The sequence below is a fragment of the Aquarana catesbeiana genome, linkage group LG04 (genome assembly GCF_042186555.1).
Source record: "Aquarana catesbeiana isolate 2022-GZ linkage group LG04, ASM4218655v1, whole genome shotgun sequence".
NCBI classification, from domain to species: Eukaryota; Metazoa; Chordata; class Amphibia; order Anura; family Ranidae; genus Aquarana; species Aquarana catesbeiana.
In genome coordinates, this window is record NC_133327.1 from 318,892,749 (window position 1) to 318,905,863 (window position 13,115).

At 40.8% G+C, this 13,115-nt stretch overlaps 1 protein-coding gene across 4 annotated transcripts in view; it reads right to left on the reverse strand.

Annotated features, from left to right (window-relative positions):
- Positions 1-13,115, reverse strand: part of PHIP (PHIP subunit of CUL4-Ring ligase complex) — a 262,408-nt gene that overhangs the window by 123,027 nt on the left and 126,266 nt on the right. For all 4 annotated transcript variants that reach the window (XM_073626842.1, XM_073626841.1, XM_073626840.1 and 1 more), the window contains exons 21-24: positions 11,897-12,037; positions 11,708-11,802; positions 2,454-2,685; positions 1,625-1,744 (exon numbers count right to left, since the gene is read on the reverse strand). In XM_073626842.1, coding sequence (XP_073482943.1) covers positions 1,625-1,744; positions 2,454-2,685; positions 11,708-11,802; positions 11,897-12,037 — 588 coding nt within the window. The remainder of the gene's footprint in view (positions 1-1,624; positions 1,745-2,453; positions 2,686-11,707; positions 11,803-11,896; positions 12,038-13,115) is intronic.

Genomic DNA, 13,115 nt, shown 5'->3' on the forward strand with positions numbered 1-13,115 from the left:
GTACATACAGGAAGAGGCAGGTAAACTTCAGCACTATTAGGAAGTGCCAAGAGAGGATGCAGTTATATGGGTGTACTAGTAGGCAGACACAGTAAAGACTTTAGCCAGTGTCCAACCACCTGAAAGTAGCGGCATATGACTTACAGTTTATGAATAGATTCCTGTGTAATCTACTGTATGAAGATAAAGTCATTCCAAGCTATAACCACATTGGTTCCAGTATTTGTAAGACAGGTCAGCGACAAAATTGGGTTTAACAGATAGGGGGCAAATGACCTCAAAAAGGTATGTTTAAAGGCCAAAACTTAAAAGGCACAAAAAAGTTGAATATGGCAGCACTTTATGAACACCAAATAGACCAGTTTGAATTCAGAATAAAAACTGACATAGAGCAACAATAGGTAACCTTTATGGGTTTTTTTTTTGTAATTGGTTATGAAATCCATGCTAAAGCTAATAAAAGTAATCTAGAACAACAAGGGAACACAAGGGTCCAGTGTTGTCCGTGCCAAAACCATCCATAGAAATTTTGTAATGCAATAAGGCATGCAATTATAAATATCAGACATTTACTACATATTTGTTATGGGATCAGTGGAAATATTAAAGTCAACTGATTAGCAAGACAGCCCAGTATTCAATTAAGGACAGCAAAGATAAACCAGGTGTACACTGTCATTTTTAAAATGTGTAGAATTTAGAATTACGTGTTTCTATGCACAATGCGCAAAATAGTAAAGTACTGTAGTTAAAACCTGCAAGTTCAGGTATGCTTTGTATAGTTAATTTATATCCCCAACCTAAATGAAACTTATCCCAATTTTTTTTTTTTTTTTACAGGGGCTCCTGCATTGGTAGTTGCTGGCAGTCATTATCACCTGGTGGGTACGAATTTTCAGATCAGAAAACAGATTAAAAAGTCCTTATATGTATAATTCTTCTATCAGTAACGCAGTTTTAAAGAAAGCAGTTATGCATAACAACCAAGCAGGCTTGAATGGAGGAGAAGATTTGGATGCCGCACACTGGATGTAGTCAAAAAAACTTCACTTTATTGAAAAAATGGGATCATCAAAACAACAAGACTGTCATGCAGAAAGTACAGGTAAGCTGACGCGTTTCGCACTCAGGACTGAGTGCTTACTCAGCTATGAGTAAGCACTCAGTCCTGAGTGCGAAACGCGTCAGCTTACCTGTACTTTCTGCATGACAGTCTTGTTGTTTTGATGATCCCATTTTTTCAATAAAGTGAAGTTTTTTGACTACATCCAGTGTGCGGCATCCAAATCTTCTCCTCCATTCAAGCCTGCTTTGCCTAGCATTCAGCCAGCACCTGGAGCTCTTCTGCTCTGAAACTTCTACTTACACCTGGGTCAGTGTCAGCCTGAGCGGTGGAAACACTTTCTTTGCTTGTCTGCATCTAAGGATATAACAACCAAGCAACTGGCATTTACAAATAGGTCATCAATGGCAGCCTTCATGTTTCTTTTATGACAAGTTCACTTTAAGGTTGTTTCCCTTCCCCCTTTTAAAGCATGATTTTAGTTTACTTATGTAGTGCTGAGCCCTTCAGAGACACTAAACCATTCACATGCAACTGGACCTTCAGCATATAAAACAATACCTCGTCACCCATCTGAGGAACAAAAGGACATCTCCTTGGAACAGTGTCAGTAATCCACACAGATGGCAGCCACTCTTCAAGGTTCAAGCCTTCCTCTGTAAGGGCTGCAACTGCTAAACGCTGTAGACAGAAATTTCAGAACATTTAGCTCATATTTAAAGATATTTAAACATATTTCTCAAAACACAGATGTAGATGACAAAAAGCCACTGTACAATCGATTTGTAAAACTGTCAGTATTTCATATTAAACTTTAAGTACAGCAATTGCGCATCAAAACAAAAAAAACAAAAAAAAAAACTATTCAAGCACTATCAGGCTGTCATGCATTGCAAGTGAGAAAAAATGGCTCAGTAGCAACTGATAAATTGCAAAAGGAATTGTGCATATACTAAATAAAACATTCAAAAATTGAGACTGGATATCAAAATTGCAATACTAGGCTCATATTGCAATTTCCATTATTATTCAGTATCAATTTTAATATTGTTTATATATTAAATGCCTAATTTCACTGCAATTTATCATCATTTTTGTTATATATTCTCACAGTCGCTTTGTAAATGCACTCAAGGAGCGTTTTGCGCGGTACCTTCTTTGTTTATAGCAAATAAATGTGTAACATGAAGAGTTTAAGAATTTTATTGTACAGCAAAATAAGAGGAGCATGTTGCCTTAGCATAAACATAGATGAGATATAGTGTCCTATAGGACATTAGACATAGGTTGTAAAAGACAGCCAGTATTTGTCTTAGCAGCTTACACTATACATTGCCACTGTGACAGACATAAGCACTGATTACATTGCGACAGAAACGTACTAACTCACCTTCTGCTTCCTTTCTTTTGGCTTCCTTTTCTTTGGTGATGCAGATGGCCCATCTTTTTCTTCAGTACCCTTCTTTCTTTCTTTTTTACTCTGCTTTTGTTTAAACTTTTCAGCTCCTTCATCTTCAGAACTGCTTTCTGCTTTTTTGTTTTTAACTTTAGGTGTTTTCTTTGGTGGTTGCAGATTGATTCCAGCATCGGCAGTCCAGTCTGAGTAATCACTTGAGTAGTCACTAAGAACATATATGAAAATCTTTCAAATTATGGAGAGGTCAGGATAACTGCAATATCTTTATAGGTATAAAATTGCTACACAAATTGATCACGTTGTAGTAAATGGACAGTTGTCAAACACACCAGAATTAAAAATAAATAAATAGGCATTTGTAACCATTTGAAACCCAAATTTATGCAGTAGTATACACTGCTTGGTCACTTGTACCTACAGGTAAGCACCTGAATGTGCCCTCAATCCAGAGCATTGTGCCACGGGCGTGACAACATCATAGCTTTGCCATTCAAACAGCCGAAGCCTGCAAACCTGGGAGGAAGACCGGGTAAAGATGGAAGCCTGTCATCGGTGACAGCGTACCTCAAGAGGGAACCCTTTTACAGGCAAGTCTGTCTTAATGTGCTAGTATGGCAGAAATCTGCAGGGGGGGGCTATTTTTTTTTTTTTTTAATAAAACTTCACTACTACTTCAAGTCAGAGATTCACTAGCAAAACAATATTCAACATCCATTTTCATTGTGGTCCCTTCACTTTTCAGCAGCTGTGTCGTGTGTTTAAATACTATTGTGTGTAGCCCAACAGGCTCAAGAATTTGACCAGACTGCCCACTGTCCTGTAACCTAAATGAACATTATCTTTTTTGATCAGTGCATAAAAAGGGGCTAATGTAGACAAAGTATTCACTTTTTTTTATCCTGTTTATATCTGTAAAAATAGCATTTCTGACTTACCAGTAAAATCTGTTTAATGAAGTACTGTACAGGACACAGGATATGTAGTTAATTATCACCGAAATATATGCAAATACCTTCAGGTGACTGGACATTGGCAAATAAACAGTCAAAAATCCTATTTTCTTAGTCATGGCATGAGACACAGGATCTGCAGTCATTAGCATGGCACATTCATTTTTGATTAACCTGTAAAGTTATTTTCTTGGAGTACAACACAGGGCACAGGATATCTTAAAAGAGAAGTATGGGTTTCCTTTTTTTGCTTACATCTATTCTATGTGAGCTACTGCTATCTACAAATCTTTCCAGCCCTCTCAGAAGTGCCCTCATTCTGTTAAAATTGAGCCAAAAACCTGTGGGATGGGCTACAGACTTTCATACAGAGTAATGCCGCATACACACGATCGGATTTTCCGCCGGGAAATGTTTGATGTGAGCTTGTTGGCGCTAAGTCCGACCGTGTGTATGCTCCATCGGACATTTGTTGTCGGACTTTCCGCCAACAAATGTTGGCTAGCAGGTTCTCAAATTTTCTGCCAACAAATGTTTGTCGTCAGAACTTTCCGATCGTGTGTACACAAGTCCGACGCACAAAAGTCCAAGCGTGCTCGGAATCAAGTATGAGCCGGAAGCATTCGGTCTTGTAAAACTAGCGCTCGTTATTGAGATATCACGTACGTCTTGTACGTCACTACATTCCTAATTGTTAGCCAACATTTGTGTGACCGTGTGTATGCAAGACAAGTTGGAGCCAACACCCTTTGAACAAAAATCCACGGTTTTGTCGGAAAGTCCGATCGTGTGTATGGGGCAAAATGCCAACAATGTTCTGGCTCTGGAGTCTGGATCCACCCACTTTCCTGTCATCTTGCTTGATTGTCGGCTCTCTTCTCGCTCCCCCCCCCCCCCCAAATCTCTCTCCTACCTCCTCCCCATGCAGCCTGTTCCGATGTTCAGAAGAATCTGCAAAGGTATCAGCACTTCAGTGACTATAAGGTATGAGAAGTCACTGTGTATGAGAATCTCCTCTACATATCAAAGGTGAATGCTAGATATTTTATAAAGTAAAACACACATTTGGATTTGGTAGCACATATGCATTACTGTAATAATAAAATCAGAGCCAATACTGATCCAGCCTGCCTTCCAGGTGTCAGCCACCCTTCCTATTTGAGGGGGTCTGTACTGAGGAGGTACTATAGTTCATATGGGGGGGGGGGGGAGGGACGCCATGGGAGTTATTTACTAAAGGAAAATCCGCTTTGCACTATAAGTGCAAACTACAAGTGCAAAGTGCAGTCGCTGTATATCCAAGGGGGACATGCAAGGAAAATAAAAAACAGCATTTTAGTTTGCACATGACTGGATAATAAAATCAGCAGAGCTTCCCCTCATTTTAGATCTACCCCTCAGATTTACAGCAACTGCACTTTCAGTGCAATTTCAAGTGCACTTTAAGTGCAAAGTGGATTTGCCTTTCGTAAATAACCCCCCATGTTTTTATGCACTGTGAAACACCAACTCTAGTGATGCCGTTGCTGAATAGACCTTAGCTCACTTCTAGAGAGGGGGTTGGGATTTTATTATCCCTCTCTATCTCACATTTTTGTAGTTAATTATTTACATTACAGGAGACCCCAGATATTTCACTTTTGATTTAGAGCCCTTTCACACTGCCAGCTGGCCGTATTAGTGGTAAAGCGCTGCTACTTTTAGCAGCACTTTACCATTGTATCAGCAGCGCCTTTCGGCCACTAGCAGGGTGCATTTAACCCCCGCTAGCGGCTGAATAAAAGGTTAAATGCGCCCGAAAAGGACCACTGCCGAAGCTGGCCGCGCTGCCCATTCATTACAATGGGCAGGAGCGGTGTATACAGCGCTCCTAAACTGCTCCAAAGACGCTGCTCGCAGGACTCTTTTATTAATGTCCCGCAAGCTCACCGCCCCAGTGTGAAAGCACTCTGGCTCTCACACTGGGGCTGCAGGGGAGGTGTTTTTCAGGCACTATTTTTAGCACCTGAAAAACACCTCCATTGTGAAAGAGGTCTAAGAGGACAGGGAGTTTGCAGTTGCCCTCTCCCCTGCAATGTATTGAACACAGGTATGCTCTATGCACATGGCACTGAGGTTAATTTACAAAATATCTGAATTTTACCCTTCTGAATAAACACAGTGTCCTATGTATAGAGCATACCTCTGTTCAATACAGGTATGATCTATGCACATGGGGGTCACGCTCCATACATACTGAGCATATGGAGTGTCACATGCTGACAATCCACTCACCATCCTGGCAAGCCCATCACCTCCCCCCACTTCCCCCTTCCCCTGCTTATGTTGGTGACCAAAGCAGAAGCTGACAGAACATTTGAATGCCGATAAGGGAGAGGGGGAGTCCCATAGGAGAGGGTGGAGACTAGCAGAGGAGAGAAGAAGAATTCGGACTCTGAAAGCAGCCCAGAACACACAGGACTGCACAGGTGCTGAAGGTGAAGAGTGCACAGCTTATCACCACACTGCCTCCACTTCCTGGTTTCAGCAGTACATGTCGCCATGGAAACGGAGGCACGTTAAAAGCATGCACACTCTCGCTATCAGTTCAGCTGTGCACTGTTCACCAAGCATGGCCACATACTCAAGGGAAGGAGGGGCGGAAGGAGTAGTATCCACCCTCTCCAAACTTTCAAACAGAGAATCAGCCGTTATTAGCTCCTTACTGACACTTCAAATGCAGATATCTCCCATATTAAAGGACTGCGGGGAAAAAAAGGAAAGCCATGGAAGAATAAAGGTAATATGTAGTATTTAATTTGCCTTTCCCATACTTCTCCTTTAAAAGGATATGTAAACGGGTTTTTTTTTTTTTTTTTAACAAAACATGTCATATCTACCTCCCCTGTGCCATTGGTTTTGCACAGAGTGGCCTTGATCCCCCTCTTCTGGGGTCCCTCAGCAGCGCTCCTGGCTCCTCCTCTTCTCAAGTGCCCCTTCAGAGAAGCGCTCTTCCTAGGGGCACCCGTGCGGGCACGCTCCCGAGTTCTGCTGCTGCGTCCATTGACACAGACAGCAGGACTCTGCTCCACCCCCTTGGCTCCCACGTCATTGTATTTAATTGACAGCAGTGGGAGCCAATAGCTGCGCTGCTACCAAGCTATCCAATCAGGACCCGAGACAGGGGCAGGAGTGGGTGTGCTCGTCCCCGGAACAATCAGGCTCAGGTAAGTGAATGGGGGCTCTGATGCACTGAAAGAGGTTTTTCACCTCAATGCACAGAATGCATTGAGGTGAAAAACTGCATGGGTTTACAACCCCTTTAATCTCTATTGTGAAAAGGGGTAGGCTGTCACCTACAGGTGACTGGACGCTGGCAAAGAGAAAAGTCATCCCCTCTCAGACATTATCCTTCCCCATTAGGCAAGGCTTTAGTTTTTGAAGAAAGCCATGAACTCCAAAAGGCAGAGGAGTGGGATCCCTGTGCCCTTTGACATTATAAAGATTCATAACGAAAGGGATGACCAAAGCACTGAATATGAGGGAAGGGCAACACAGCAACAAGCCCGAAAAACTAAACTTGAACAGTTAAAAAACCTCAGCCTGACAAGGTCACCATCCAAAGATGGCGCCCTCAGCCGCTGGAACCATGTAGATATGGAAGTTTTGTGACCCTTCAAGAACAAAGAGGCAGGCATTGCAAAACATCAGGATCGCACAAGCCACATCCAAGGTGTGGAGAACCTTGTCCCTCGACATCTGAGGCCTAGGACAAAAGTAACAGAAACACAATGTCATGGTTGAGGTGGAACAAAGAACCCATCTTGGGTAAAAAGGACAGCGGTGGCGGTAGAACCACCTAGTCATGGTTCCTTACAGGCAAGAGCAGTCAAATGCAAAACTCTAAGCCAAAATGGTAACCAGAAAAATAACCTGTTGGAGGATGGCTCGATAGAATAGCCTGAAAGGAATCAAATAGAAATTTCTGAAATACAGAAAGTATCGAGTTGTTGTCCCATGGCATGTTGTCCAGTGGAATAGGAGACTCCTTGCACAAAGGTGCACACACTCCAAGGAATGTGAAGACTATAAGGTGTCATGAAGAACAGCAAAGGCCAAAATCTAATCTTAATTGTACTCAAGGCCAGTCCTATATTAACCCGCTTTGTTATGGTCAGTGTGCTCCACCCAGCTTGTGAGGTCACCAGGCTGTACAGCGCATGCACAAGTGGCCTGGCCAGACTAGAGCGAATGCAGGGGCAGAGAGGAGTTCTCGGGGTCCTACATTTTTTGTCCTCAGCATTCTGGACTTTCCCTAGATGCCGCTACTGCTATACAGTGTTCGGAACAGCCCAGGTGGTTATAAAATGAAAGAAAAAACCTACGCAAAGGGCGTAAAAGAGTAAGTCACAATAAACATTAGTGGGAGCCTTGTAATCAAGGTGTCCTTTTATGAAACTGAGATCAGCGGCGATCCGGAGTCTCACCGCTGATCTCAGCGCTTTACCAGTTTATGAAACTGAGATAATCAGCTGAGAACATGTTCTCCGCTGATTATCTCAGCACAGTGAGAATTCACAGAAACGGCCAGTTTATGAAGGTGCGATCTCCACACCTCACTGGCGATCTGTGACAGAATTCTCACTTTCTGATTCACCATTTCAGAAGTGGAGAATCAGAGTGAGAAGCCTGAAACTGGCTGATATTCTGGAGAAAGAAAGAAGTCTTTTGACTTCTTTCTTTCACCAAACAGTCAGAGCACACCTTCCCCACCATTACACACCCCAAAACCAGCAGGATAGGAATTTATAGTGTGTATATATATATATATATATATATATAGATACATATAGATACATATATATAGATACATATATATAGATACATATATATAGCTATATATATATATATATAGATAGATAGATCTATATATATATATATATATATATATATATATATATATATATATATAGATCTATATATATATATATATATATGTGTATATATATAGATACATATATGTATATATATATATATATATATATATATATATATATATATATATATATATATGTATCTATATATATATGTATCTATATATATATGTATCTATATATATATGTATCTATATATATATGTATCTATATATATATATCTATATATATATATATATATATATATATAGATATATATATATATATATATATAGATATATATGTATCTATATATATATATGTATCTATATATAGATATATATATTTTTTTTTAGATGTTCACGTCTCTGGCTGGGTTCACACTTGTGCGATGCGTGAACCAGCGTGATTCCTGTGCGGGTTTTCACATCACACCTACATTGACATCTGCGCACCACTGCGGGTGTCAATGTAAAGTTAATGACACCCCCAGATCATTTCACAGATCGCAGTGCGAACTATGTAATGGTGCAGGAATCGGATCGCATGGGTGTTCACACCCATGCGATCCGATTCCAGTGCGGACCAAATAAAGGGTCCTGTACCATTTTGGTGCAAATGCAATATGATTTAGGGCCAGTTCCCACTGCTGCGGTGTCCGAGATCGGATGTGATTCGCACCGCAGTGCAAAATCACATCCGATCTCTGTGCGATGCGATTTCAGCCATACAGATAGTATTGCTAAATTTGCATTGCCCTCGGACCAAACTCTTACAGGACCCTTTTTTTGGTCCACAGCAGAATTGGATTGCATGGGTGTTCACACCCATGCGATTCGATTACTGTCCGAGTTTGCAGATCGCACTGCGATATGCGAACTGATTTGGGGGTGTTAACTTTTAGGCCCAGTTCACACTTGTGCGATGCCGGACATCGCACAGGCATCGCATGTTATTTGCAGCACACTGCCATTCACATTACATGCGATGTCTGTGCGGTGCGATATCAGCTGTACAGATAGTATGGCTGATATCGCACCGCATTCGGTGCAAACACGCACAGGACCCTTTTTTCTGTTCGGACCAGAATCGGATCGCATGTGTGTTCACACATATGCGATCCGATTCATGTCCGAACTGTCAGTTCGCAGTGCGATATGCAAGCTGATCTGGGGGTGTCCTTAACAATGTATTGACACTCCCCAGCGATTCGCTTATGGCAGTGTGAACTGACATGCGAGTCGGTGTGATGCGGGAACCCGCAGTGGATTCGCAGTGTTCTCGCATCGCACCAGTTTATCAATTTTTATGTTTATCTATAATGAAATATATTTTATTTTAATTTATTAATAAATATTTATACTTGTATACTTTATTAAAATTATTTTTTTAATGATTATAAATGTATTTTGCATTTATATGAATGGTGTATAGCTGCATTACATATTTGCATTACATTCATTTACTATACACCATTCACATTTAAATAGGAACATGTATGATCTTTAAATATTGATAAAAACAATGTTTTTTTTTATAATTAGGTTAATGTATATTGTGTAGGGGGAATTTATCTTTATTATTTTATTAATATGTTGGGGAATAATGTGTGCTGATTTGTGTTAAACTTTTGTATTTTATGGTTCCTCATACTGTAATCCCGCTACATCACACGAGATTATAGTGAGAGGAGCCGTTCTCAGGAGTTCCCGGCGTTTGTAGATCGCTCCTCAACTCAACATGAGAAGCGATCTACACACTTTCATAAACAGGCACTCAGAGGAGAGCGATCTCCTCTGAGAATGCCTGAGAACTGAAAAGCGGTATTTTACCGCACTTTCATAAAAGGACACCCAAAGATTAAAAATGCCTGACACTAAAAAGCACATATGCAGTACTAACAGATTTGGTACAGCATGCCTCAACATGGAAGGCACCCTATCCTTTAAACCAGGGGTCTCCAAGCTGTGGTCCTTTGCTTGCCTTTATCCAGCCCTTGAGGCTCTATTCCTCCCACTGACACGAACAATGGGGCATAATTCCTTCCGCAGACACCAACAATGGGACAGAATGCCTTCCACTGACAAAATGGGGCACTATTCCTCCCACTGACACCAAGTATTTCTCCCCCAATACCAAAGATCAGGCATTGTTTGCTCCCACTAAGCATAGTCTGACCCCCCTTCAGTCTCTAAGACAGTAAACTGGCCCTTTCTTTAGAAAGTCTGGAGACCCCTGCTTTAAACCATGAAAGCAATGGTGGAACCAGAAGCAGGGAGTCTAGAGCATAAACCCCTGAGAAGTACAAAGAGAGAATCTGATAGCCTAAAGAGGCGGTAGCTAAACGCCCAGTAGATGCCCATACCACATCAAGACATTGAAGAGAAATTTACTACTTGGGACATTTCAAAGAAGGATATAAGGAGGAAAGAGCAATGTCCTGGTAGAGGTTAAAGGATACCACCACCCTCAGGAGGAAAAAAACTTGTAACCTTCAAGACCTTGTCCAACACTATAAAGGGCTTCTTACAGGATAAGGCAGATAACTCAGATGATCTCTAAACAGAGGTGATAACAATGAGACGCCACCTTGGGAGTGAGGTCAGACAAGGGCCTCTATAACTGCTAGCAATAACCACTGTCCTCTCCCGGGAAAGAACAGCTTCCCCCTCCCAAGCCTGATGTATACAATTGCTCAGCAGGAGGGATTCCCCTGTCAGCACTGTCTGTGTTGATGGGGGAATCATGCAAAATTCTTTCCTGTAACCCATGGATGAGAAGCCCAGCTCGTTGTCAGTGGAGGAGCAATTTTAGGGGAGAGCGTCCATTTGGCACCATGTTCTATCCTACATTTATGTACAATATCTAACAAGGTGCTAAAGGTGGTGTTAACCTTTAAACTGCAGCATATACAATTGTTTTATAAACACTGAAGCAAACAACCCCAATTGAAATGAAATGTCATAAATGTTCCACAGATTACACTATCTAGGCCGCGGGCATGCATTAAAACCCAACTCCAGCCAAAATTAGTTTTGTGGGTAAGAGTAGGAATGTTTGTCAAGTTATTTTTGTATTTATCATCATTGGTAAGATTCCCCCTCACCTTCTATTCTGGTTACACTAGAACAAGAAATTTGAGGCTGTAAGGGATAATAAGAACAGAAGAATCAAACAGCAATTCATATCTGACTGCTGCCCACTCAAATGTGCTTGTGTGAGAGGAGATCTCAATAGGCAAAAAAAAAAAAAAAAACGAGGTTCCACCTAGAAAAAAAAGTTTTGGCTGGAGCGGAACTTTAAATTTTACAAAATAAAGAAAATAATACCACTGCAGTAAAGAAACAAAAATTTGTGAAATCAGGAGTGTCAGCTTGTTGCTTACCTTGAACTGCTACCATCACTGTTCCAACCTGGTTTTTCCTCATCATCTGATGTTACTCCACTTGCAGCTATTGCTTCGCTTTCAGCATCTGCCTCCTAACAGGAAATTTATCATCAGGAGTAATACAAAATGAGTGTACAGTAGCCATGGAATACAAGGGAAAATAAAAGTACAACATGAAATGCTTACATCGGAGGAGCCATTTTCATTATCCAAGTCTTCTGCTGCCCCTGTTGGCTCTTCCAGGGCAGCTCTAGTGCGATAGTTGTGCTGGCCAGATAGCTGCTTTCTTGCATCCCCAGGATCAAGTAACAGTTCAGCAGTGTGATTCTGTACACAAGAAATATTCAATGCGGGTCATAGGAAAACATTCTCCAACTTACAATACACATCTGTATGTGCATATGTGCATGTTTTTTCCATCAGTTTTTATGCATGTATTTGATGAACGAGGCCCATCTCTGGTCCAGCTCAGAGTTCTGAAACACCCCAGAATCCAATGGGCTGACAATACAGGCCAGTGAGCTATCCAGCTTTTGGTATATGTCAAGCTTGAATAACTTGCCCGGTATTCCTCCTTAAAAATCAGTGTCTGCAAAATGCAGCTACTGAAATCTGCTTTGCACTTTGCATAAAAACGCACCTGTATATAAAATTATGCTTATGTAAGCTATAAAAGGCGATCTTTTAAAAGAAGAATTATCAGCACCAAATACGATCTGCATGTTTAGAAGGTAAAGACACTAAAACAGCAAACTTAAGAGCAGGTTGGGCATCTCAGTTACTTAAGCCCCATTCTAGCATTTCTAGTTATTCGTGTCTTAAGCACTCCAGCTCCGGAAACTTTACCCCCCTATATGACCAGGCCATTTTTTGCGATACAGCACTGTGTTACTTTAACTGACAATTGCATGGTCGTGTGACACTGTGGCCAAGTAAAATTTATCTCCTTTTTTCTCCCCCCACAAATGGTGGGTTCTTTTGGTGGTATTTGATCACCTCTGCAGTTTTTATTTTTTGCGCTATAAACAAAAAAGCAGACAAAAACATATATGTTTATATTTATATATATATATTTATATTTTATATACATTTTTTTTTTTTTTTTTTTTTACTTTCTGCTATAAAAACCACAATAAAAAAAAATTCTAAATTTATCAATTTAGGCCAAAATGTATTCTGCTACATGTTTTTGGTTAAAAAAAAAAAAAAATCACAATAAGCGATTTATTATTATTATACAGGATTTATATAGTGCGGACAGTTTACGCAGCACTTTACAACTTGATTTATGGAATTATTATTTTTTTTAATTAGTAATGGCGGTGATCAGCGACTTATAGCGGGACTGCGATATTGCGACAGACAAATCAGACACCTGACACTTTTTTGGGAAAAGCAACACCAA